The sequence below is a fragment of the Hyperoodon ampullatus genome (assembly GCF_949752795.1).
Source record: "Hyperoodon ampullatus genome assembly, chromosome: 14".
NCBI lineage: Eukaryota > Metazoa > Chordata > Mammalia > Artiodactyla > Ziphiidae > Hyperoodon > Hyperoodon ampullatus.
Genome location: NC_136927.1, coordinates 45122332 through 45147371, shown reverse-complemented (window position 1 = coordinate 45147371; position 25040 = coordinate 45122332). Strand labels below are relative to the sequence as shown.

The following is a 25040-nucleotide window of genomic DNA, read 5'->3' as shown; positions in this document are numbered from 1 at the left end:
CTAGATTTCTGGTTTAAGCAACTGGATGGATAAGAGAAAAGGGCTAGAAATATATTCTGGGGAATCATTGCATACAGATGGGTAAAATGACCAAGGGAATGTGGAGAGAAAGGGTCCCAGGACTGAGCCCTAAAATACTTCAACATTTAGAAGCCAAGCAAGGAAGCAAGGCGGGGCTAGGAAAGAAGACTGAGAAGTAGTCCTTGATGTAGGAGGAAATCCAAGAGAGCACGTCACAAAGCCAAGAGGGTGTCTAGAGTTTCTGTATCAATTGCTGCTAAGGGATCAAGGAAGTTGAGGCCAGAAAATCAACTTCTGAATTTGACAAGATGGAAGGCTCAGGTAACCTACATAAGACCCACTTCTGTAGACTGGTGAGAATGAAAGCCCAAAAGAATGATTGAGAGAATGAGGGGGTAAACAACATTTCTAAGAAGTTTTCTGGTGACAGGAAGCAGAGAGGGAGCAACTGGAGGACATGGATGTGGGGACAGACAAGGGATTTTTCTTTTAAGATAGATAAATTAAAGCTGGTTTGTATGCTGACAGGAAATGCTTAATAAAGAGGGAGAAATTGATAATGACGGCTTGGGCTAGAGTAATATGCATGTTTTTCAAATTGCAGATTAAACCCCATTAGTGGATTGCAAAATCAATTTAGTGGGTCTACACCCTATTTTAATAAAAGAGACTATCAGAGTGTACTGCGCACAGCATTGTCTCATGAAGCTTTCATTTCAGTTACATACACATACAGTGTTTTTTTAAAAGTCTGAAAAACAGTACATGTAGACATTAAACAGGCTAAAGAACATAAAAGAAAATATCAATATTAAATAATCGGTGGCAAAGAGAACACAACATAGTATGCCTACAAGTTAACGTCAACCGTGCCAAAATCCACATACAGAGTAGCTACAAAAACTTCCATTCGCACCCGGTACCATGAGCAGACACGGAAAAGACCATGTGGAGTTAAAACTGTTAGAATGGCTTTTACTCCCTCCCTACACACACACACACAAACAGCTAAATGCTCCTCATCAAACTTGGACAGCACCTGTTCTGAGTTAGGGTTCCAAAGGAGCCCACTGCCCCTAAGCAAAGCTCTACCCCAGCATTTACCCATCTCTCCTCCAAGTACTTCCAGGCCGGACCCAGGGCTTTGTACCTTCGAAGTACCCGCTCCAACACTGGGCCAGGCTCCCGACCCTGACGCCTGCAACGCCAGTGAGTGGATGAGGGAGGGAACAGGCACCATGAAAGGCAGCCGAGACAAGTGGCACTCGGCCCCGCGTGCTGGGCACGCGATGGGCGTGGTGGCGAAGGTTCGGAGGGACACAGAGAGAGTCTCTTCCTCCCTCGCCTCCCGATCCGTCGCCCTCCCCACAAGCCGCGATGAGGGGTCGCCCCAGGCCCATGTCTCCCGGCTCCCAGGGTCTAGCGGTCCCCAGCTGTGAGCGTCGGCCCAAACCCAGCGACGCGCCCCGAGCTACTTACACTTCCATGTCGACCCCGCCTCTTCGCCTCCGGCCGACAGCACCCGCGGAGCTCCACACAGCCCCGCCGCCGCACCCAGCGTCCACGCCGAGCTCCCCGTAGCCGGCTCGGCGCGCCGCGGTGCACGCCGGGATCGCCGCACTGCACACCGGGAGCCTGGAGGACCCGGCGGGTCCGTGAGCCCTGCGTGCCTCTCTAGCCGTCCGAGCCCAGTCCTCTACGCCCAACTCGACTTCAGACTGTTAAGCGTTTGCAGACAGGATTTAGCTCACGTTTTCGTGGTCTAAGTTATATCTAAGTAGTATGAATAAAGTAAATTTCCAAAGACGTAATCGGATTAGTAGGCCTTTGCGGCATTAAAATCCCACCCCGGGAATAGTAGCAATGGCAAGGGGCGAGACGGCCCGGGGCCGCTGGAAATGCTGTATTTCAGGACCTGAGTGCTGGGTACGCGGTGTGTTCTGTTTCTGAAAATTCAGTGAGCTGAACGCTTAGGTGCATTTTTCTCTATGTGTGTTATAATTGAATAAAGCGTTCTAAAGAGTGGGGGGAAAAATCTCCGCCTCCCTTCTCCCATTTCCCATTCTTCAGAGCTATTTGGCAGGAAAGTACAAAGAGCTTGAATGACAAGCACAGTCTGTGACCTTCCAGCCTTTCTAGGAATTTGTCGAAAGGGAATTATCAGATGCTTGACGAAAGATCGATGTGTAATGATAATTTTGCCGGGAGACAGCCTAAATACCCAACAATGAGGAACTGATAAATCATGTTTGAACCATACAGTATAATATCAATATATGTGACCATGAGAAATCATGTAGCATAACTTGATATGCTAAGGAAATGCTCAAAATAGGATTTAAAAGATGGAAAATGATGTGGTGTGACTCTAATAACCTAAGGAAAAATAAGAATAGGGAAAAAAATACCTAAGGGTATGGGAGATAGAGCCACCTAATCTAAATTTTGTGTTCTTAAAAAAAAAAAAAGAGGTGAAAAGTTGATGTCTATTATTTTCTGGAAATTTGGTATGGTTTGAAATATTTCTTAAAGACTGGAAGGAAATATGCCAAAAATTAACAATGGCAGATGTCTTTTTTCCCCACTTTTTAATAGTTATATCAGATCATTTACTAAACAAATTCTCTTTGCAAGGCCCTTGATAAGTGCTTTGCTATTCTGTGATATTAACAGTAATAGTGCAGGCTTTGCAGGCAGCCTGTGATTCTATTTACCTCCATCACTTTCTTAGGGGATGTTTAACCCTGGGAGATTACCTAACTTCTCCTAACCTCAGTTCCCTAATGTGTAAATCATAGATCTATCTGTTAGATACCTAAAATGCCTGGCACATACTTAGTGCTCAACAAATAATAATTACCGTGACAGTACAACCACGATACTCTATGAGGTAGATTCCTTTGTTATTCAAATTTACTACCGAGGAAACTGAGCCAAGCTTGGAGAGATTATAATTTACCAAAAGTCATTCCTCTAGGAACTTGTACAGTAGAGATTCAAACCCAGACAATCTGAACAAATACAGGAGGTGTATTATTGTTAATAGTGACTAATGACTGGGACTTCCCTGGTGGCACAGTGGTTGGAAATCCGCCTGCCAGCGCAGGGAACACGGGTTCGAGCCCTGGTCTGGGAAGATCCCACACGCTGCAAAGCAGCTAGGCTCGTGCGCCACAACTACTGAGCCTGCGCTCTAGAGCCCGCAAGCCACAACCACTGAAGCCTGGGCACCTAGAGCCCATGCTCCACAATAAGAGAAGCCACCACAATGAGAAGCCCGTGCACCGCAACGAAGAGTAGCCCCTGCTCGCCACTAGAGAAAGCCTGCGCATAGCAACAAAGGCCCAACGCAGCCAAAAATAAATAAATTTATTTTTTTTTAAAAATAGTGACATGACTGGATAAGTGAAATATGCAATATTAATACAATGGAATACTATTTGGCAATAAAAAGGAATGGAGTACTAATACATGATACAACATGGATGACCCTCAAAAACACGCTAAGTGAAAGAAGCCAGACACACATATTGTATGATTCCATATATATGAAATGTCCAAGAATAGGCAAAAAAATCTACAGAGACAGGAAGTGGATTAGTGGTTGCTTAGGGCTGGGAGAGGGGCTAGGGTGGTGATGGAAAGCTGATGGAAACTTTCTTTGGAGGGAAACAAATGTCCTAAAATTAGATTGTGGTAGTGGTTGCATATCCCTGTGAATACACTAAATAACACTGAATTGTACACTTTAAATGGGTGAATTGTATGGTATCCAAATTATATATCAATAAAGCTATTAAAATGTTTTTTACTGGTATTTGCCTGTGGGGATTGCTTGGAAGAGAAGTGAGGGGAATTTTTAACATTTAATTTTACACATTCGGAATTTAAAAAATATTTTTCAATATACATGTTATTTTTAAACTATCAATATAAAAGAAAAATTTTTTTTGGCCACGCCTCACAGACTGTGGGATCTTAGTTCCCTGACCAGGGATTGAACCCAGGGCCACGGCAGTGAACATGCCAAGTCCTCATCACTGGACTGCCAGGGAACTCCCTACAAAAATATTTTTAAAACAACTAATTTACTTTAAAAATCAACAAGTAAATAAAATGCTAACCCAGACCCAGCTGGCCTAATTCATGTGGAGAGTCCCCATTGTGTTATTCACTCAGCAAACATGTACTGATGGCCCATTCGGTGGTGATGATACCAATATGAATAATACACACCTCCTACCCTGCCTACCTGACAGCCTAGTTGGGAACGAGCTCTGGACATCAATAACTACGATATGCTGTGTTTAGACGCTATGGAACAGAGGAGGAAATGACTAATGAGTGGAGAGACGTCCCAAAGCCAGGGGTGTTTGAGTGGGGTGCGGGAAGGAACACACAAGGCCAAGGCTTCAGGGATGGGCTTCCACAGAAGAGAAGCTAGTGCCTTTGAGGACCCCATGATAAAATGGCTAGGCTCCAGGTTCTCCAAGGGATGCTACCCTAAGACTTTGGGGGCCATATGCAGCCACCCAACCTATGGCATGGAGGCAGCCAAGTAGTCAGGAGAGAGGCCCTCCCCCAAGGGAGGGCTGCCCAGAAGGAGCCTGTGCAACAGGTAACCCAGGCAACAAAGCTGGGCCAGTCCATAGCTGAAATTCCTGCCTGGTGTGTCCCCACTCAGGGCCTCCCTGAAACTTTCCTAACTTGAGGCTGCCTAACGAGTCTCTGTTCTTTGCCACCCAAATCACACCACCCTAGAAAATGACTTTTTTTTTTCCTTAACAGCTGGCTTTTTAGGCAGAGGTATTAAATACATACAAAGGGCTACAGAATGAGCAAAGCCCGTGTGCCCTCCAAGTGGAAATGTCCTGTTGAACACTGATGCTTTTAGGTTTAGAGCTCAGAAGAAAATAAGCAGATAGAGCTTTTGAAGGTATAAGTAGAAATTGAAGCCTTTAAAGTGAAGTCACCCAGGGAGAGTCTAGAATAGTAAGACTTGGGTGCTTACCAGCTGCCAGAGAGTTGATCTAAGCTCTTCACATGTGTACACTCATCTAATCCTCACAAAATCCCTATGGGGATGCATGCCAGGCATGGCGTTAGTGTGTTCTCATTCACTTCTCTCAGGAGTCCTCAGAGTTAAGCACTATGATCAGCCCATTTCACAGAGAGGAAAGTGAAGCTCAGAGAGGAGTCAGGAAGTGTCTGAGCCAGGGTTCTCACTGTTCTCTGGCCAACTCCAACCTCACCTCTCTCCTGTCAACGTTAGGGATTCCTCCCTATTCTGCACTAGACCCTTCCGAGACTCTTTTGCTGTACCAAGGTGGAAATTTTAGGGGAGAGAGGCCGGGCAAGGTTTTCATTCTTCCGAGGCAGGTAAATTCCGTACGGCACTCAGCCCTCAGCTGAAAATGGGTGTGATCCATTGTCTGAACAGTCATGGACCCCCAAGCTGGCAACGAGAATGGACACAGAAGGTGTGCCTATGGTCAAGGCTCCTCAGACGGATGTTATTGCTGCTTGCACAGAACACAGGCTTCGTGGCCAGACTACTGGTAGTCATTCTCAGCTCTGCCACTTCCTAGCTGGGTGTTTTGGGGCAAGTCACTTAATCTCTCCCAGACTCAGTATTCCCATCAGCAGAATGGGAGTAATTATAGCATTGACCACAAAGGATGGTTGTGAGGATCTAAGTACGTAATCACTATATAATATGTTTAGCATAGTGCCTGGCACACAGAGCTCAACAAGTATTAGCTATCGTTGTTGCTTTGTTTCTTGTTCTATTTATATACAGGAAATGCCTCAGGCTACCTCTAAATTTCTTCCTTAACTTTTTTTTCCCTCTGGCAGGAGTCAGAGCTTTGGATTTCTGAGGATGATGCTGATGCTCAGGAGATGTAATAAGGTAAGAACCTCTCCCTTTCCTCCCTGACTCCCTCTTCTCCTGGGAGCACAGTTATTATTATCAATAATAGCAATGAGGGACTTCCCAGGTAGCGCAGTGGTTAAGAATCCACCTGCCAATGCAGGGGACATGGGTTCGAGCACTGGTCCGGGAAGATCCCACATACCACAGAGCAACTAAGCCTGTGCACCACAACTACTGAGCCTGCACTCTAGAGCCTGCGAGCCACAACTACTGAGCCAGAGTGCCACAACTACTGAAGCCCGTGCGCCTAGAGCAACTAGAGAAAGCCCATGTGCAGCCAAAAATTTTAAAAAATAATAATAATAATGGCAATGAAAGCACATTTATTGAGCCCCGACTGTATAGCTGCCAGACCTAGTGTTGAGATTTTACATATATTATTAACTCAGATTCTCACAACAAATCATACAAGCTAGGTATTTTTACTCATTTATTCATTATATATTTTTTTCATTTAACAAATACTTATTGTGTTCCTTCAATGTTCTAGGTACCTGGAGTACATTAAAAAATAAAACAGACAGAAATCACTCACATTCTAGTGTGCAGACACAAGTGCAAATAAACAAATAGATGACAAATACAGTATGTCAGAGAGTGATGGTGCTGTGGAGAAAAATAAAGGCAAGGAGGCGAGAGAGAGAAGGAGCAGCAAACTGCTCCTTTAAACAAGGTAGTCAAGGAAAAGTCCTCACTTTCTGAGAAGGTGACATGTGAGCAGAGACGTGAAGAAGGTGAGGGAATGACACACACCGAACAGCAAGAAGTACAAAGACCCCATGGCAGGGACCTCCCTGGTGGTCCAGACTCTGCGCTCCCAATGCAGGGGCCCCGGGTTTGATCCCTGGTTGGGGAACTAGATCCCACATGCAAGATGCAACTAAAAAGTTCAACGGAGGGCCTCCCTGGTGGCGCAGTGGTTGAGAGTCCGCCTGCCGATGCAGGGGATACGGGTTCGTGCCCCGGTCTGGGAGGATCCCATGTGCCGCGGAGCGGCTGGGCCCGTGAGCCATGGCCGCTGAGCCTGCGCGTCCGGAGCCTGTGCTCCGCAGCGGGAGAGGCCACAACGGTGAGAGGCCCGCGTACCGCAAAAAAAAAAAAAAAAAGTTCAACGGAAAAGATCCGCATGCCTCAATGAAGATCCCGAGTGCCACATCTAAGACCCGGCACAGCCAAATAAATAAATATTTTTACAAAACAACAAACAAACAAAAGAAACATGGCAGAAACACCTGTTTTTTTTTTGTTTTTGTTTTTGTTTTTGTTTTTTTGCCTCACCGCGTGGCCTGAAGGATCTTAGTTCCTGACCAGGGATCGCACCTGTGCCCCCTGCAGTGGAAGCATGGAGTCTTAACCACTGGACCACCAGGGAAGTCCCCAGGCCTGGATGTTTGAGGACCACACCGAGCCAGTGTGGCTGGAGTAGAGAGTGAAAAGTCACAGGAGGAGAGGACAGAGACGTAAGGAAGGAGGAAGTGGGGCAGGTCACTGAGTTCTAGGCCGCTGGAAGGATGTTGGCTTTCACTCTGAACAGAATGGGGAGCCAAAGGAACAGAGTTTTGAACAGAGAAGTACCGTGACCTAACTTAAATTTTAAAAGGATCCTCTGGGGCTTCCCTGGTGGCGCAGTGGTTGAGAGTCCGCCTGCCGATGCAGGGGACACGGGTTCGTGCCCTGGTCCGGGAAGATCCCACATGCCGCGGAGTGGCTGGGCCCGTGAGCCATTGCCACTGAGCCTGCGCGTCCGGAGTCTGTGCTCCGCAGCGGGAGAGGCCACAGCAGTGAGAGGCCCGCGTACCGCAAAAAAAAAAAAAGGATCCTCTGCTGTGTTAAGAAGGGACCTTCCAAGGGCAAGGGTAGAAGCAGGGACACCAGAGGAAAGACTGTTGTAACTAATAGTCAAGGGAAAAGATGATGGTGGCTCAGTCCAGGAAGAAGCAGTGGAAGTGAGAGAAACAGATTCTGGATATAATTTGAAATAGATCCAACAGGATTACATGACTGATCAGATTTGGATGTGAGGAAAAACGGGAGTCCAAGCGTTTTGGTTTGAGCAACTAGATGGTTGGTGTTGGCATTTATTGTCATGGGAAACACAAAATGACAATCACATGCAGGAGTGGGGAGATCAGGGGTTCAGTTTTGAACATGTTGACTTTTAGATGTCTTTTAAACATCTGAGGAAAAAGATCAAATAGCCATTTGGATATAAAGGCCAACCCCGCTCCCATTTTACGGTAAGTGACAGAGTTGGAATTTAAGCCAAGGTAAGTTTGACTCTGCCACCCTTACCTTTTGTGTTAAATATCTGCCACCAGACTTTTGCTTCTGGCCAAGATAGAGTCAGTTGGGATCCGATTTACCATCACACGTGAAGCAACCAAAAAGCAAAATTAAAAAGGCAAAATAGGGACTTCCCTGGTGGTCCAGTGGGTAAGACTCTACACTCCCAATGCAGGAGGCCCAGGTTCGATCCCTGGTCAGGGAACTAGATCCCACATGCATGCCACAACTAAAGAGTCCACATGCCACAACTAGGAGGCCGCATGCCACAACTAAGAAGCTCACATGCTGTAACTAAGACCCAGTGCAGCCTAAATAAATAAATAAATAAATTTTTAAAGGCAAAATACATGAAACAAAGTTTTTCAATGAAAGATAGTGATTCCTGGGAGACAGGAAACAAAAGAGGTGAGCCCTATAGTAATCCAGCTTACTATTTTGAGAAAGTTCCAAGGACATGATGCAGGGAGGAAGAACCGAGGCAGAGTCTGGCAGACCCCCTGAGTTAAGAAAAAAAAGTGGAGCCTAGAGAGACAGAGGACTTTAGAGTTCATGAAAAAGAGTAACAGGGAGAAGAGAACTGTGAAGATCTACCAAAGGTTCCCTGCGAGTATTCAGTGCATTACTGATTAGTGCATGAATGTGAGGAAACTATCTGAGTTTGGGGAAAGAACCATCCAAAAGGATTAAAAAGAATAGTGCCTATTCCTACCAGCCAGACTGGGAAAACTCATAATTCACTGGGTAGAGTATTCAAGAAGGTCTTCCCTTATTAGTGGGGAATAATTAGCTCTAGACTGCGCATTGCTTCTGACCTAAGAGACAATTGAAAGCAAAACCCAAAAGAATCAAACTGTTTCCAAGTAACTTAACTGCATCTCAGAGGAAAGCTCCAAAAGATTTATAGGAATACAAAAATATCCAACACCTAACAAGATAAAGATCTCATCTCTAGCATCCAAAAATTTCTAGGTATGTAAAAAGACAAGAAAATATGAACCATAATGAGGAGAAGGATTAATAAATAGAGAAGGACGTTAAAAGTTATTATAACTATAATCTATAGAAATTGGCTCATGCTGATATGGAGGCCAAAAAGTCCCCAAATCTGCCATCTGCAAGCTGGAGGACCAGGAAAGCCAGTGGTGTAATTCAGTTCAAAGGCCTGAGAACTAGGTATTTACGCAAGGGAAGTGAAAGCATATGTCCATAGAAAGACTTGCACATACAAGTTTTATTTGTAACAACCACAAATTGGAAGCAACTCAAATGTCCATCAACAGGCAGCTGGATAAACAAATTGTGGTATATCCATAGAATGGAATATTATTTGTCAATAAAAAGGAATGAACTATTGACACATGTACTAACATGGATAAATTTCCAAATAATTATGCTGAGTGAGGAAAGACAGATGAAAAAAATATAATAATTTCATATATATAATAATTCCATGTATATATATATAGAAAATGTAAGCTAATCTATTGTTACAAAGCACATCAGTGTTTTCTTGGGGATGGATGGGGAGAGGCAGGAGGAGGAGATTATGAAGAGGGCAAAAAGGACAATTTTGGGTATGATGGATACATTCACTATTTTGATTATGGTGTATTTCCATGGGTGTACATATGTCAAAACATATCAAATTGTACACTTTAAATATTTGTATATTATTGTGTATCAATTAAATCTCAATAAAGCTGATACATACATCATATATATGTACAAATACGTACACACACACACACACACACACACACACACATCCACACATATCCAGATTCACGAGGCTTTTAACAGTGAGACTGTGAGCATTTTTTAACACTTCCCCAACACCCTTTCCAGCCTCAATTCATTTGCCAAAGGGTTTGATCCCTGTATGTTGCTGGGTATTCAAGAATGTGACCTCATATTTGCAAAGTACCTCTGGCTTTGACACTTGACCTCCCAGGAGGGGATGTCAGGCCTCAGACACTAGCAGGTAGATCCCAGGGGTTTGCCACAGCACTCTCTCAGTTGTCAGGACCACATGGCTCACAGCTGGTCTCAAGGGCTTCCCTGCCCACCTAGGGGCCTGCTGCAACCCTGTTCTGGGGCTTTTGTGGGAGAAGACAGGAGAGGTTGGGGGGTAACAGAGATAAAGAGGATGAGGCCTTGCTTCCAAGGAGCCCACAGTTGGGTGGGGAAGAAGACCCAGAAGCCACAACTACAGTGCTCCCAATTCAGGGAAAGACTGCTAGATGCTTCTCCAGGATCGCATGGGAGCCCAGAGCTGGACACCTGGACCAGCAGGGAGTCTTCCCAACACTGATGATGCTTCGCTCGAATACTGACAGGTGAGTGGGAGTAGCAAGACAGACAGTGAGGGAAGGCTTTCCAGGCACAGGGAGGACCATTTAGGAAATCTTGCAACAGCCTGATGCATCCTAGGAACTCCAAGTAATTCCACTCCTGAGTGAGGGCTAAAAACCTTCAACCCACGAGGTATCCCAGCTACTGGTCCCTTCTCCCCTCCATTCCATCCTCAATACTGTTGCCAGAAGTATCTTTCTAAAAAAATTTTGGCTCCCTCAATTTTTAACATCTGTTGGCTCCCTATGACCTATGGGAGGACCATAGGTCCTATCAAGACCAAACCCTCTCGTTTGACATTCAAGGCCCTTTACAATCTTACCCCGACCTACTTCCCACCTCTCCTCCCCACCTCCACTCTAAAGCCCCTGACCCTTTGTTATAGCCACTGTTGGTTTCCTGTTCTGCAAGCAGGCCATTCACTTTCTGGCCTTTGGCCTCCCGGACTTTGCCCAGGCTGACCCCCACCCCCCACCCCCGACCCCGGCGCAGGGAATGTTCTAATCCCCTTTTTTGCTGAGCTAACTCCCTTTTATCTTCCAAGACTCAACTCAGGGGACATCTCCCCCAGAATGTGGGACTTCCTGGCAGAAGTTCAATGGCCCCTGAGGCCAGAACCCAGGCTGTCTATTTTGTTGAATAATTAGTTAATTAATCGTGTCAGGGAACCCTTCCCTGAGTACCCCAAGATGGACGCCTCACTCTGCGCTGCCCTCTGTGCCCCCTGCACACCTTATCCATGCTTTGTTAGACCTTCTTGAGGCAAGCATCATTTCTTATGCTCATTTCCTTTTCTTCAGTGTCTAGCTCTGTACCTACCACATAGGAGGTGCGGGTACGTGTTTGTTGAATGAACGAATGATTGGGCGTGGCTTTTCACCTTGTGTCTCCTGTGAGCCCGCGAGGCCCAGCCCAGTGTCTTTACCTCTATCCCTAGCCCAGGTCTCCCTCCAGTGCCCGGAGCAGTCTGCAGCCTTGAGCACTGCCGCCTCCCTAGGGCCGCTCAGCCCAAAGCCGCTCCGGAGACGGCTCCGCCCACAGCCGGGGTTGGAGGGCAGAGGCAACGCCCACCGGGCCGGGCTGCCTGGGATTGGTGCGGCCGCCGATAGGAGGCAGGGTCAGAGCTGGGCTGCTGTTGACGCTCTCCCGACCAGAAAAGTCCAGCCCCGCGACTGTGGGGAGACTCACTGCGCGGCCAGGCGGTGGTAAGTGCTCGGTGGCTGGACAGGCTGGACGGGCGGGACTGGCGGGACTGACGGGAGGGGAGGACGCAGAGGACCCGCGCGAGCGCGCTAGGCGCTGCCCACGTCCGCCTCCGCCACAGGCTGCGCTCCGCCAAAGGCAGTGCCCCAGCCCGGAGCCGGCCCCGCCCGGGGGACACCGCCCAGTGGCCGACGAGGTCGTCAGTCCTGCCCTGTCTTCCAGACCCGGAGGACCTAGGCTCCCGGACGGCAAGGAACCGCCCAGCATGGCATCGGAGGTGAGTGGGACCTCGAGGACGCCTGTCCTCCAAGCCTCCAAACGAGGGGGAGGGGCGCCCTGGGCGCCAGCCGGGACAGTGACCTGCGCACGCGACCTTCCCGAGACAGACCTGTCGCCCTCCACCCTCCTGGTCATTGTCCTCGCTGGCTCCAGGCAGTGGGTACCCCCTGGCGCACCTGTCAGAGCCCTAAAGAGAGCTTTGCCCCGACTTCCCAGTGTCCCCACCACCATCTGCTCTCCCCCGTCCCTCACCCCTCCCCAGGCAGCCTTTGTGGCAAACGCACCAACCCACACTGCTGGGGAAGGTGGCCCTGACCTGACCGTGATCTAGGCTGGGCGGGAAAGGTGCGGCCCACTCATTCAGCACCCTCACCTCTTCATTCCTTCCTTCCCACCCCCCGCCCCCCGTCCTCCTGTCAGTCCCCATCCTGTGCCCCTCTCCTACCATAGCAGCTGTCCCTGTGTAGCAGAGTCCACAGGACTCTTGCGTGTGCTAAGAGCCAGGACGTAGCGGACCGTGCCGTGTGACCCCAGGACCTGGTGGCTTCCTGTCTCATTGGCCTCTCTCCCTCAGAGCCAGAGGACTCCTGGGTTTTCTGACTTAGTGGCAGGAGTCCGAGGCACAGGTTCCTTTCCCTGGGCCTCAGTTGACTTACCCAGCAGATGGGGATAATGTTAGCTGTCTGCCTTCTCTGTAAGGTACTGGATCATGAGGTCATTGCTTTGAACCCTTCAGGTAAAAGGGGCTGTTTGCTTGATGCCAGAGAAGGGAACCCTGGGCCTGGGAAGCAGGAGGTGTGGGTTCCAGTCCCTCCTGGCCCCCATTAGCTGGCAAGTCACTTCCTCTCTGGGCCTCAGGTTTTATTGATAAATGGGTTAAGACTGTCTGCCCTGCTAGCTTCTGGGTCGTGGTGGAGGGCCTGTGGCAGGGCCGGGACTTTGGAGCCAAACAGACTTGGCTTCTGAAGCAGTCACTCGACCTCCCTGAACGTCTTTCCTCACTTGTAAAATAGGGGTAACCTCATAGGAGGGTGTAAGAGCATCTGGAGAATGCCTGGCACAGGGCGAAGCAATAGTAGGTGCTCAATAAATCGTGGCTAATGACACTAAGAGGGACAACGCCGGTATTTCCCGTGTGTTCTAAATTGGCTGTTGCTCTTTCATCCCAGCCTGAATCAGTGTCCCTGTCCCCTTGCCCCAAAGGGATCCTTCTGGCCCAGATGTGCCCTGGCTCACAGCAGTGCCCTCTCCCACCACCTCGCCCCTCCCCTCAGTGCCCAGGTGGTGGCACATCACTCTAACATCCTCCTGGGGTCCTTTTAAGACTGCCAGCAGGGTAGGAGCTTGGCCCCAATGCGGAGTGGACTGCCTTCAGGAAACCAGGGCGCCAGGAGACCTCTGCTTTCCCCAGGCCATCCTGTGGGTTGGCACTAATTGGTTTGGCTGCGGCCCCACTTGTTAAATAGTTGTTATTACTAACAACCCACGAAGCGAGTCCAGGGGCCTGCTGGGGGAGGTGATGCCAGGCCCCTGGCTGAAGGGCAGCCTGCCTCCCCATCCTGACTGGCTGGCCCTGGCCCTCTGGCCCCAGTGGTCAGGACCAGGGCCCCACGTGGTGCTTTGCTGGAGATCTAGGCTTGGCGGGACAGCAGGGGGTAAGGGGCAGGTCCAGCTCAAGAGGCTGAGTGGGGGCAGAGGCTACATCTGCAGGGCAGAGTCCTCTGGCAGCCAAGGCTGCTGGGCACTGAGGGGTCAGCTCACAGCCTGGGGCCAGAGCACGGTGGAGGTCCCGGGGGTGCACACAGGAGTGAGGAGTGGAGCTAAGGCACACCCTGACCCTGGCAGCCCTCGCCCCTCCCCTAGCAATACTTAGAACTTACTGAGTACCAGGCACTGTGCTATGTATGCAGTTAGCTTAATCTAATGGCTTCATCTAACAACTCCATCAGATAGATGCTATTATTATTCCTATTTTATAAAGGGACAACCCTGAAGGTTAGAGAGGTAATATAACACCCCTATGACCAGGTGGCTAACTGAGGTCTGGGACATTGCAGGGAGACAGAGGAGAACATATGTCCCCAGTGGCCACTGTAGACCCCTTCCACAGAAAAGATGCCAGCGAAGTAACATTCCCATCTCCACCCCGGACCACTCCCCTCCTGTCCTTGGCTCACTGGGCACTAGGACTACCCCTCAGGGGTTCTGCACTCCCTCCCCCATCTGTCCCATGCCTTGACCTATGCCCTCTTTCAAAACAGAGGTGTCTCTGTCCCATTCCTCTGCCCTTGGCTCCTGGGGGGCAGAGGGTCAGCTAGTGACCTCCTAGAAGGCCAATGATAACAGGTGTGTCCGGGGTGCTCTCCAGAGGAGTGGGGGGTTGGGACCTTAGGCCCCACCCCAAGCTGGGGGAGGGAGACGCAGGTAATTTGAGGCTGATGGGGCCCCTCAAGTGCCTCCTCACCTGCCCCTGCAGCAAATGTTCAGAACAGCAGAGCCAGCAGAGAGGTCCTGGTGGCGTGTGGGTTTAGAGCAGGGCTTCGACTTCCGGCTGCCGAGGTGCAGTCTGGGCTCTGCCTCTCTCAGCAAGGGCAAGGTACAGATCTGCTCTGTGCCTCAGTTTTTCCTGTCTGTAGCAGGATAGTATTGGTACCCAGTTCACAGCGTTGCTGTCTGCATGACAAGCAAATAATGGTGCCTGCCAGACAGTGAGAATGCGACGTATGTTAGCCAGTATTATTGTCATTATCCCTGGTACATCAGAGCTGGATTCCAGAGTGACTTCTCCCTTTGGTCAGTGGCAGGAAGGGTCCCAGAAGTTCTGCTGTGGTCTCAGGGGTGCCTGCCACCATCTCCCTGGAGCAGCGCCCCATGGTGGGAAAGAACCTAACTTTAGTGTCCAGCCAAGTTCCCACATTCACTCCCTGAGTGAATCTGGGCAAGTTCCTAACCCTCTCTGAGCCTCAGTTTCCTTATCTGTCCAGTGAGAATAACCCTGCCCGCTGGCTCCCACTGCCGCCAGATTTGACAACTCTCCTGAGTGCCCTTTGTGGGAGGTACTGTTCTCAAGCGGGGAGGAGACTAATTGCTCGTGCCCTCCCGGCCAGAGCGGGAAGCTGTGGGGTGGCCGGTTTGTGGGCGCAGTGGACCCCATCATGGAGAAGTTCAACTCGTCCATCACCTATGACCAGCACCTCTGGGAGGTGGACGTGCTGGGCAGCAAGGCCTACAGCCGGGGCCTGGAGAAGGCGGGGCTCCTCACCAAGACCGAGATGGACCAGATACTCCAGGGCCTGGACAAGGTACTCTCCACACCCCCAGGCCCAACCCAGCGTCCCTCCCTGTGGTCCCAGGCTTTCACCTAATCCCCGAGCGAGCGCAGGCTGCGGTATCATCCCAAGCCTGTCATCTCCCCTCGTAGTGATCATATGCCTAGAGAGGTGCCCTTTAACCACATGCTGTGCTGACTGTCTCTCTTCATCCCTTAATGCCCCTGTGGTCCTGTGGCTCCTGAGCAAACGTGCTCTTGGCCTGTGATGCTCCTCGGGGGTGGAGCGCTGCCAGGACTCAACTGCTGATGCCCGCCCTCCTGACCCCCGTGTTGCTGCTATCTGCTGCAGGTAGCTGAGGAGTGGGCCCAGGGCACCTTCAAACTAAACCCCAATGATGAGGACATCCATACGGCCAATGAGCGGCGTCTGAAGGTGAGGCCACCCCCCCACCTCACCCCCCACCCCTGCCCCTCCCCTCTCTGGGCCACTTTGAGCATAAGCGCCATCATTCTGTTCCCTTCATCACTGGGACCTCAGAGCAGGAGGCCTTAGCAGAGATGGCAGAGAGCGGGCAGAACCAGGGGACTCCGGGGCAGGGAGGGAGGGCCACAGGCTGGGGAGGCTGTGGCCTGGGCTGACCCCACTGGGCCACAAGCAGGCAGACCCCAACTGCGTGCCTCCCTCCACCCCCAGGAGCTCATCGGTGAAACCGCAGGGAAGCTGCACACAGGACGAAGTCGGAACGACCAGGTGCCGCCAGCCCGCCCGGCTCCCCGCCCTGGGCCTTCCCAACCTTGGGGGGTCCAGGCAGCAGAGCTGGGGCTCAGCAGCGGTCCTGGCTCCCCAGGGAGGTAGCACATCTGTGGTCCCTGAGTGCCACATCCTCCTCCCAACAGGTGGTCACGGACCTCAGGCTGTGGATGCGGCAGAACTGCTCCACGCTCTCTGCCCTCCTCCGGGAGCTCATCAGAACCATGGTGGATCGGGCAGAGGCGTGAGTGCATGGAACACCAGGTGGCAGAGAGGGGCACGAGGGCAGCCAGGGTCTCTGCTCCCCCGAGACAGGCAGCCTGAATGCCAGACCTAGGTGGCAGGGGTGATGAGGGTAGGGGAGCCAGGCTCTGGGGTACAGGGGTGCAGCCCGGAGCTCCTGGACTGAGTGAGGCAGAGCAGCCAGGAGCGGGGATTTCTTGCAGCTCCCCGACCCCCAGCCAGCCCAGCTCAGCAGGCAGGGGGAGCTCACCCTTTGAGGGGTCACAGGCCAGAGGCTAAGGCACTGGGCAGATGGCCCGAAGCCTGAGGAAAGGGGCTGGCTTGCCTGGGGCAACCAGAGAGTCACTCCTTGGCCTGCCTGTGCCCCATGTCCCCCGTCCCCACACAGCATGGCGGGCAAAGGACAGAGCTGAGGGCTGCCTCCCGCTGGCCTCATCCCAAGCTTTGGCTTCTGTGACATGACTGCTGAGAAGTCTCTGTTTGGTGTCAGAGACAGGGTTGACCCCTCCTCTTCCCCAGCTCCCTGTGACCCCTGTTTCACTGACTTCACTGGGGGAAAACAAGGGCCCCCAAACTGTCATCCTCGGGGCAGGGTGGGTGTTGGGAGGGTTAGGGAGTGACTGCTAATGAGTACAGGGTCTCTCCTTTTTTTTTTGTCTGCGTTGGGTCTTCATTGGTGCACGCAGTGAGCGGGCTTCTCACTGCTGTGGCTTCGCTTGTTGCGGAGCACGGACTCTAGGCGTGCGGGCTTCAGTAGTTGCAGCACGTGGGCTCAATAGTTGTGGCGCACGGGCTTAGTTGCTCTGCGACATGTGGGATCTTCCCAGACCAGGGATCGAACCCATGTCCCCTGCATTGGCAGGCGGATTCTTAACCACTGCACCATCAGGGAGGTCCCAGGGTTTCTTTCTTGGGGTGATGGTTGTACACTATATGTACACTTTAAATGGGTGATTTGTATGTGAATTATATCTCAATAAAGCTATTTAAAAAAATAAGAACTGTCACTCACAGCACCTCTGCCACTGCCCTGCCTACTTTAAAGTGCCCCCAGCTATTCTGGGCTCCTCTGGAGTTCCTCTCATGCTCACAAACTCAGCCTCTCACTGCCAGGTGGTACCTGCCATGCACCTCCCCTCCTGCCCTGGCCCCTGCCCAGATCTGCTGCCAAGGTGCAGAGGCCCCAGCTGAAGGTGTAATCTCTACTTGGTCCTACGCTCACCCTCTGGATGCTCCACAGCCATGGCCCAGTCACAATGCCCCACCTCCCAACCCTTCCCTTACACCATGTTTGTCCCCAGGAGATCACTTGGTCCCTTGTGCAGGCAGATCCTTGGTGAGCCTGCCCTGCTCTTCCCTACAGGGGCCCAGGCCTGCAGGGTCCCAGGGTCCCAGGCAGGCCTCGCCTGAACCTCCTGAGCCCCTCAGGCTCCCTGCCCCTACTTTTGCCCCACAGGGAACGTGACATCCTCTTCCCAGGATACACACACCTGCAGAGGGCTCAGCCCATCCGCTGGAGCCACTGGATCCTGAGGTGAGTGGGCAGTGATGGAGGGGCGTGGTGGAGGGGAGGGGCCCAGCCCAGGCTGCCCTGACCCTCCTGCCTCCTGGCTTCCCACAGCCATGCTGTGGCACTGACCAGAGACTCTGAGAGGCTGCTGGAGGTGCAGAAGCGGATCAACGTCCTGCCCCTGGGGAGGTGAGTGAGGCCCAGTGCTCCAAGGATGGGGCTGCTGCCACATACTTAGCATGGTCCTTGGGCTTCAAGAGAAGAGGAGGGGCCAGGAAGGGCAGAGGGCGACAGAAGCCGGCAATCAGCCTCCCTAGCCACGGTGGGAGGGGGACCACAAATGGACCCTCAGCTGTCTCTAAGATGGGGGCGATGAGTGTGTCACAGCCAGGCCAGAGCTCTCCAGAGAGCCAGCCAGCTGCTCACATCGTGCCGCTTCCCCCGCGTGGGGACAACTGCTGGCACCCAAGCCGACCAGGCCGCAGCCCTGGCAACCAGAGCTCAGCACAGGCGTGCATGCAAGTACATGCCAGGGCCTGCCTGCCGGGAGCCCAGGTCACTCAGAACCCCTCCCATCTCTGCAGCGGGGCCATCGCAGGCAACCCTCTGGGTGTGGACCGGGAGCTGCTCCGAGCAGGTGAGGCACCCTGCCCCTCCTTTCCCAGGAGAGCACCCTCAGCACCTGCCAGGTCTTGCAGACACACACTTACAGAGGGCAGGGGTCCGGGTAAAACTCTGGTCTATTATCTATGGACAGTGAGGCTAGAGAGGCAAGGGGAGGCCATGGGAGAGGAGCATGGTGCCGGGGAGACTCAGGGCTCCCGCCTCCCTCCTGGGACCTGTACCAAAGACCTTCCCAACCTCCTGCCCCTCCCTACTCCTCCCCCCTGAGAGGGGGTCGTTGGGGGGGGGCTGGGCAGCCTGGTTAGGGGGTGGGGGTGGGGAGAAGGCCCCTCCTCGCCCTCCAGCCCAACCCTATTGCCTTCCCCTTCCCGAATTGGCCAGAACTGAACTTTGGGGCCATCACTCTCAACAGCATGGATGCCACCAGTGAGCGAGACTTTGTGGGTGAGTCCTGGGCACTAGCCGGCCCACCTTCCAGGGCCAGTCCCCTGCAGTGCGTGCTGCCTTTGTCCCCCCACCCTGCCTCCTCTCCAGCTTCCTGCCACCCCCGTATGGCCCACCGGACCTTCTCCAGGGTGGGTGAGGGGCGAGGCCTGGTGACCAGACAGCCTGCTCTCCCTTTCCTCCCACAAGCTGAGTTCCTGTTCTGGGCTTCGCTGTGCATGACCCACCTCAGCAGGATGGCCGAGGATCTCATCCTCTATGGCACCAAGGAATTCAACTTGGTGCAGCTCTCAGATGCCTACAGGTAAGGCTGCGCCTGCCCTCCCCCAGCTCTGCGCCCACCAGCATGGCTTCTTTCCTCCTCACCCCAACCCCCAGGCAGAGCTGCCCAGCAGACCAGCCAAGGGGCACCGGAGCCCCTTCAGCCCCGGCATCTCTGTCTCCAGCACCGGCAGCAGCCTGATGCCCCAGAAGAAAAACCCAGACAGCCTGGAGCTGATCCGGAGCAAGGCCGGGCGAGTGTTTGGGCGGGTAAGCAGGGCAGGGAGTTGGGGCAAGGCCTCTGTGCTAACCCGGAGGGTCCTGAGGGAACGTCCAGGACAGGGTCCGCGGTCCAGCCTCCTGATCCTCCCTGTCCCTTCAGTGTGCTGGGCTCCTGATGACACTCAAGGGACTTCCGAGCACCTACAACAAGGACTTACAGGTGCGAGGCTGGGGACCCAGTTGCATACACACCGCATACCAATTCTCGGGGTCCTGGCTCATCTGGGCAGGGGCCCCACAGAATTGCCACCTCCTGTCCTGCGCACCCAGCCCTGGAAGCGCTCTCCTCTCCCTTGGTTCGGGGTGTACAAGGTGCTGAGTGTTCCCAGTGGAAGGCAGTGGGGAGGCCTCACTGGGGACCGGGCTACTGGGCCCTCACCTCCTGCCACGTGCCTCCCAGGAGGACAAGGAAGCCGTGTTTGAAGTGTCCAACACCATGAGCGCCGTCCTCCAGGTGGCCACTGGCGTCATCTCTACACTGCAGGCAAGACACGCCTCTTCTCCCCGAGGCCCCTAAACTCAGGGCTGGGATGCTAGGAGGGTGATCTTGAGAGGAGGCAAGCGTGGGTGGGTCCAGAGGCCGTGGGGCAGAGGGAGGGGGCACGTGCTTGTTCCTGCCCTGGGAAGAGCGAAGAGACACACTGCAGTAGAATGGAAGTGGGTTAGACTCAAGGAGCCCCATCAGCTGGCCTGGCCAGATTCCTTCTTTAACCATTTACTAAGGGAAATTTCAGTATACAACAGTTGAGAGGCTGTATCATGAACCCTTACGTACCAACACTCAGCTTAAACAACAGTCAACCCGTGGCCATTCTTGCTTCAGCTGTCTGTACCCACTACCCCCTCCACTGTTGTTTTTAAGCAAATCTCCCTCATCATTTTATTCCTAAATAGTTCAGGATGTGTCTCTAAAGCAGCGGTTCTCAAAGTGTCGTCCCGAGATCAGCAGCATCAGTATCACCTGAGCACTTGACAGACCTGCAATCCTAGGCCCCCCTGCAGACCTGCTGAATCAGAGACTCGGGCTTAGGCCACAGAGATCTGTATTCATTATAAATCCTCCAGCTGATTCTGATGCTAAAGATACGGAGGCAACTCCAGCAGCACAGCTAATAATTATCAATAATTATGAAATGATGGTTCAAGCAGAGAAAGCAGAAGAGGGTGGGTAAGAGGGGATCTGCCCAAGGCAGGGGACTTCCTGGCTGAGGGGGGGTAGGCCTTAGGCTGGCAGCTCCAGGACCAAGGGCCCCCCAGATTCACACTCGCCTGGCCTGCTGTCCCCAGATTCACCGTGAGAACATGGCACGGGCTCTTAGTCCTGACATGCTGGCCACTGACCTCGCCTACTACCTGGTCCGCAAAGGGGTAAGTGTGGGGCAGCCAGGGTGGAGGGGCGAGGGGACAGCGATGCTCCTCAGGCTGGGGGCGGTGGTGGTCATGGCACAGGGGGAGCGCCGGCACCCCCAGCAGAACAGGGAGCTCAGGAAGCCTGCGTCAGCACCGCTCTCCCCCCACCCCGCGCCCCCAGATGCCATTCCGCCAGGCCCACGAGGCTTCTGGGAAAGTCGTGTTCATGGCCGAGACCAAAGGGGTCGCCCTCAACCAGCTGTCGCTGCAGGAGCTACAGACCATCAGGTGCGCTCCCCTCCCCTCCCCTCCCCTCCCTCTGCTGCCTTCTGCCAGGCCAGCCCGGCCCACCTCCTCCTTTCCCCCCAGCCCCCTGTTCTCGGCAGACGTGAGCCACGTGTGGGACTACGGACACAGCGTGGAGCAGTACACAGCCCTGGGGGGCACTGCGCGCTCCAGTGTCGACTGGCAGATTGGCCAGGTGCGAGCTCTCCTAGGGGCGCAGCAGGCCTAGAGCCCTCCCCATGCCTCTCCCAAATAAAGTGGGCCCAAGAGGAGGCTGTGTGTGTTTCCTGCCCAGCCTGTCTGCCTCGGTCGGTGGGGATGCAGTTAGGGGCCATAGAGGAAGTGGAGGAACTGGACAAGCATGGCTAGCGTCAGGGATGGGGAAGGGTGGAGGGATGCGCATCAGAGCCTCCACCCTGCGCAGGCCCCACCCCCTTCACCGTGGGCCTCACAGTGACTTCCTGCCTTGGGTGTCTTGGCGGGACTGGCTTCCTTGGAGCCCTGGTGGGAGCTGACGGGCTGGGTTAACCCAGTCAGCCCCGCCCATCCCCCTTCCTTCCAGTGTCCTCCCTAGGCTGCCCTGCTCACATTGTCCCCTTGCTTAACCCACCCTTCCCCAGACCATCAGGGTCCTGTACCCTCTGAGGGGAATGGTGTATCTGGTGGTAAAGTCAGTCATCCGGCTAGCATGTGATGCCAGGCACTAGGTGAGCTGCATACACAGGTAAAGAAGACGCTTCCTCCACCCTGAAGAGTAACGTACAAATTCCCAGACACTAACCGTGAGGTGAGGGCCACGGACAGGTGGTGCCAGAGGGGCCTGCCCGTGCTGCAGTCAAGGGAGGGATGGTCTCACTGAGGCTGTAAAGAGCCCGAGGCCAGGCCTAGGACATGGTAAGTATTCCATAACGGTGGTCCCCAGAGCCAGCAGAGATGCAGAGGCCTCGTCTATACAAATCTCACCAAAATCCTGCTAATAAAACATAAATTTTAGATGTTTCTTAACAACAAAGATAAGCAAGCTAAACACAAAGAAGAATGAATAACTCCTCCTGAGCGACTCTGGGAGCAATGAGAAGACTTTGTAAACTAAAGAACCAAAACTCCAGCAGTGGGGACACTACACCAAATTCCCAAAAGGGTGAAAGCTGTGGGTCACACATAGAATCTTCTAGAGTGGTGGTTCTCAGAGTGTGGTTCCTGATTATTATCATCATCATCATCTTCAAACTTGTTAAAAAAATGTTCAGTTCCCACCGAGACCTACTGAATCACTTTCTGGGTGGGCCCAGCAGTCTGTGTTAACAGGTCCTTCAGGTGATGCTGACGTGTGCTCAGGTTTGAGAGTCACTGATCTTTAGAACCTTGTTACACAAAGTTGCTGCAGACGAGCAACATCAGCCTCCCTGGGCCCCTACCCTGACCTACTGATTCAGAATCTGCAGCTTAACAAACTCACCAGGTTATTCTTGTGCACATTTAGAGTCAGAAGTGCTGATCTGTAGATAAACAACAAGGACTTATTGTATAGCACAGGGAACTATATGCAGTAACTTGTAATATCCTATAATGGAAAAGACTCTGTGAAAAAAATATATATATACATATATATATGTGTATATATATACACATATATATATAACTGAATCACTCACTTTGCTGTACACCTGAAACTAACACAATATTGTAAATCAACTATACTTCAATTTTTAAAAATAAAAAATTAAAGAAACCCAGAGGGGTCAAACAGAAACAAAAGTGTTAAGAGTAAAAAAAAAAAAAAGTGCTAATCCAGAGAATGCCTAAAATCTAGTCTCCGAAATGAAGGAGGGCCTCAGCCATCCAACAGCAGACAGGATTAAAATAACTAATACACTTAGCACACGGAGAACTGGACTAGAGGGAGGCAGGAAGTTGCTGCGGTGCCTCCCTCCATCTCTACCGCCTCCATTGAGGGGGCACACCCCAGTCTAAATGGGAACTCTTTCCAGACAATCCTGTTAAAAGTTCCTCCTTAACTGAATTGCAGTCAGCCTCGCTGGGCTTCCCACTCAGGAACCTGGCCTGACCAGAAGGAATGGCCTGTCCTATCTCAGGAAGGGCAAGAGTTTGTGCAGCTTTCCTCCCAGACTCTGTCCATACATGACTGAGCTACTCCCCATATCTGCATCTTTCTGTTCTGCTACAGACTGGCTACATACTTTCCCCTTGTCTACTGTGTTTTTAATCTCAGAAGCTGTTTATACCAAAGCTCAGTGTGAACTTGTATTGATTTCCTACTGCTGTAACAAAGTACCACAAACTTCATGGCTTAAAATAACATAAACACTATTTTATAATTCTTGAAGTCAGAAGTCTGAAGTGGGTTTTTTAATTTTATTTTTGGCTACGTTGGGTCTTCGTTTCTGCACACAGGCCTTCTCTAGTTGCGGCATGTGGGCTTCTCATTGCGGGGGCTTCTCGTTGCGGAGCATGGGATCTAGGCACGCAGGCTTCAGTAGCTGCAGCACACGGGCTCAGTAGTTGTGGCTCGAGGGCTCTAGAGCGCAGACTCAGTAGTTGTGGCACACAGCTTAGTTGCTCCGCGGCATGTGGGATCTTCCCGGACCAGGGCTCAAACCCATGTCCCCTGCACGGGCAGGCGGATTCTTAACCACTGTGCCACCGGGGAAGTCCCTGAAGTAGGTTTTATTGAGACAAAATCAAATCTTAGCGGGGCCATGCTTCTTCCAGAGACTAGAGAAAAATCTGTTTCCTTGTCTGTTCCAGTTTCTAGAGGCCATGTGCATTCCTTGGCTTACGACCCTTCCTCCATTTTCAAGGCCAGCAATGTAAAATTGTCAAATCTCTCTTTGACCCTCTGTTTCCACTGTCACATCTTTTTTTACATTTATTTTTTATCGATGTGTAGTTGAATTACAATGTGTTAATTACTACTGTACAGCAAAGTGACTCAGTTATACATATATATACATTCTTTCTCTTTTCCATTATGGTTTATCACAGGATACTGAATATAGTTCCCTGTGCTATACAGTAGGGCCTTGTTGTTTATCCATTCCATGTATACCAGTTTGCATGTGCTAATCCCAAACTCCCAGTCCAATCCTCTCCCACCCCCTGCCCCCTTGGCAACCACCAGTCTGTTCTCTATGTCCCTGATTCTATTTCTGTTTCACAGATAGGTTCATTTGCATTGTCACATCTTCTGACTGACCTTTCTGCCTCCCTATAAGGACCCTTGTGATTACATTGGATCCACCTGCATAAACCAAGCTAATCCCGTCTCAATATCCTTAACTGAATCACGTCTGCAAAGTTCCTATTTATCATGATAAAGTAACATAGTTACAAGTTCCAAGGATTATTATTCAGCTTACTACATTCTGTCTGGCTCTCAAAGATTTATGTCCATCCCACATGCAACATACATTCACTTGATCCCAAGGTCCCCCAAAGTCTCAACTCATTACAGCATCAACTCAAGTTCAAAATTTCATCTAAATCTCATCAGCTCAAAAGTCCCATATCTCATCATCTAAAATGGGTATGACTGAGATTCTGGGTATGCTCCATCCTGGGGCAAAATTCCTCTCCATCCATGAACCTGTGATTGTGCTGAGGATTAAATGAGTTCACACACAAAAATTCAAGAAATAAATTATCTACTCACTTTCTAAAGTAAGATGCTGGTTTAGGTACAGTATAACAGTTATAGACATTTCAATTTAAAAAGGAAGAAAATGGGAATTCCCTGGCAGTCCAGTGGTTAAGACTCAGCACTTTCACTACCATGGGCCTGGTTTTGATCCCTGATTGGGGAACTAAGATCCCACAAGTTGTGTGGTGTGGCCAAAAAATATAAATAAATAAACAAACAAATAAATAAAAGGAAGAAAATGGATAACACTATATTGTAAATCAACTATACTTCAATTAAAAA

General features: G+C 51.5%; 3 protein-coding genes across 3 annotated transcripts in view; 2 read left to right on the top strand and 1 right to left on the bottom strand.

Moving 5' to 3' along the window:
* Window positions 1-1421, bottom strand: part of CRCP (CGRP receptor component) — a gene marked incomplete at both ends in the record, with an annotated part of 42061 nt that extends 40640 nt beyond the window's left edge. The window contains one exon of the mRNA XM_079718294.1: window positions 1126-1421. Within this exon, the coding sequence (XP_079574420.1) occupies window positions 1126-1421 (296 nt within the window). The remainder of the gene's footprint in view (window positions 1-1125) is intronic.
* Window positions 1-25040, top strand: part of SEPTIN14 (septin 14) — a gene marked incomplete at both ends in the record, with an annotated part of 572766 nt that overhangs the window by 176656 nt on the left and 371070 nt on the right. The window lies entirely within an intron of this gene.
* On the top strand, window positions 15232-21386 carry ASL (argininosuccinate lyase; the record flags this gene model as incomplete). The annotated part of the gene is made up of 15 exons (XM_079719535.1): window positions 15232-15378; window positions 15697-15780; window positions 16042-16098; window positions 16245-16342; window positions 17798-17875; window positions 17963-18040; window positions 18436-18488; window positions 18857-18919; window positions 19109-19223; window positions 19366-19450; window positions 19563-19622; window positions 19863-19946; window positions 20750-20830; window positions 20994-21100; window positions 21182-21386. The coding sequence occupies 15 exons, from the start codon at window positions 15232-15234 to the stop codon at window positions 21324-21326; spliced, it is 1335 nt and encodes a 444-aa protein (XP_079575661.1). The 3' UTR covers window positions 21327-21386.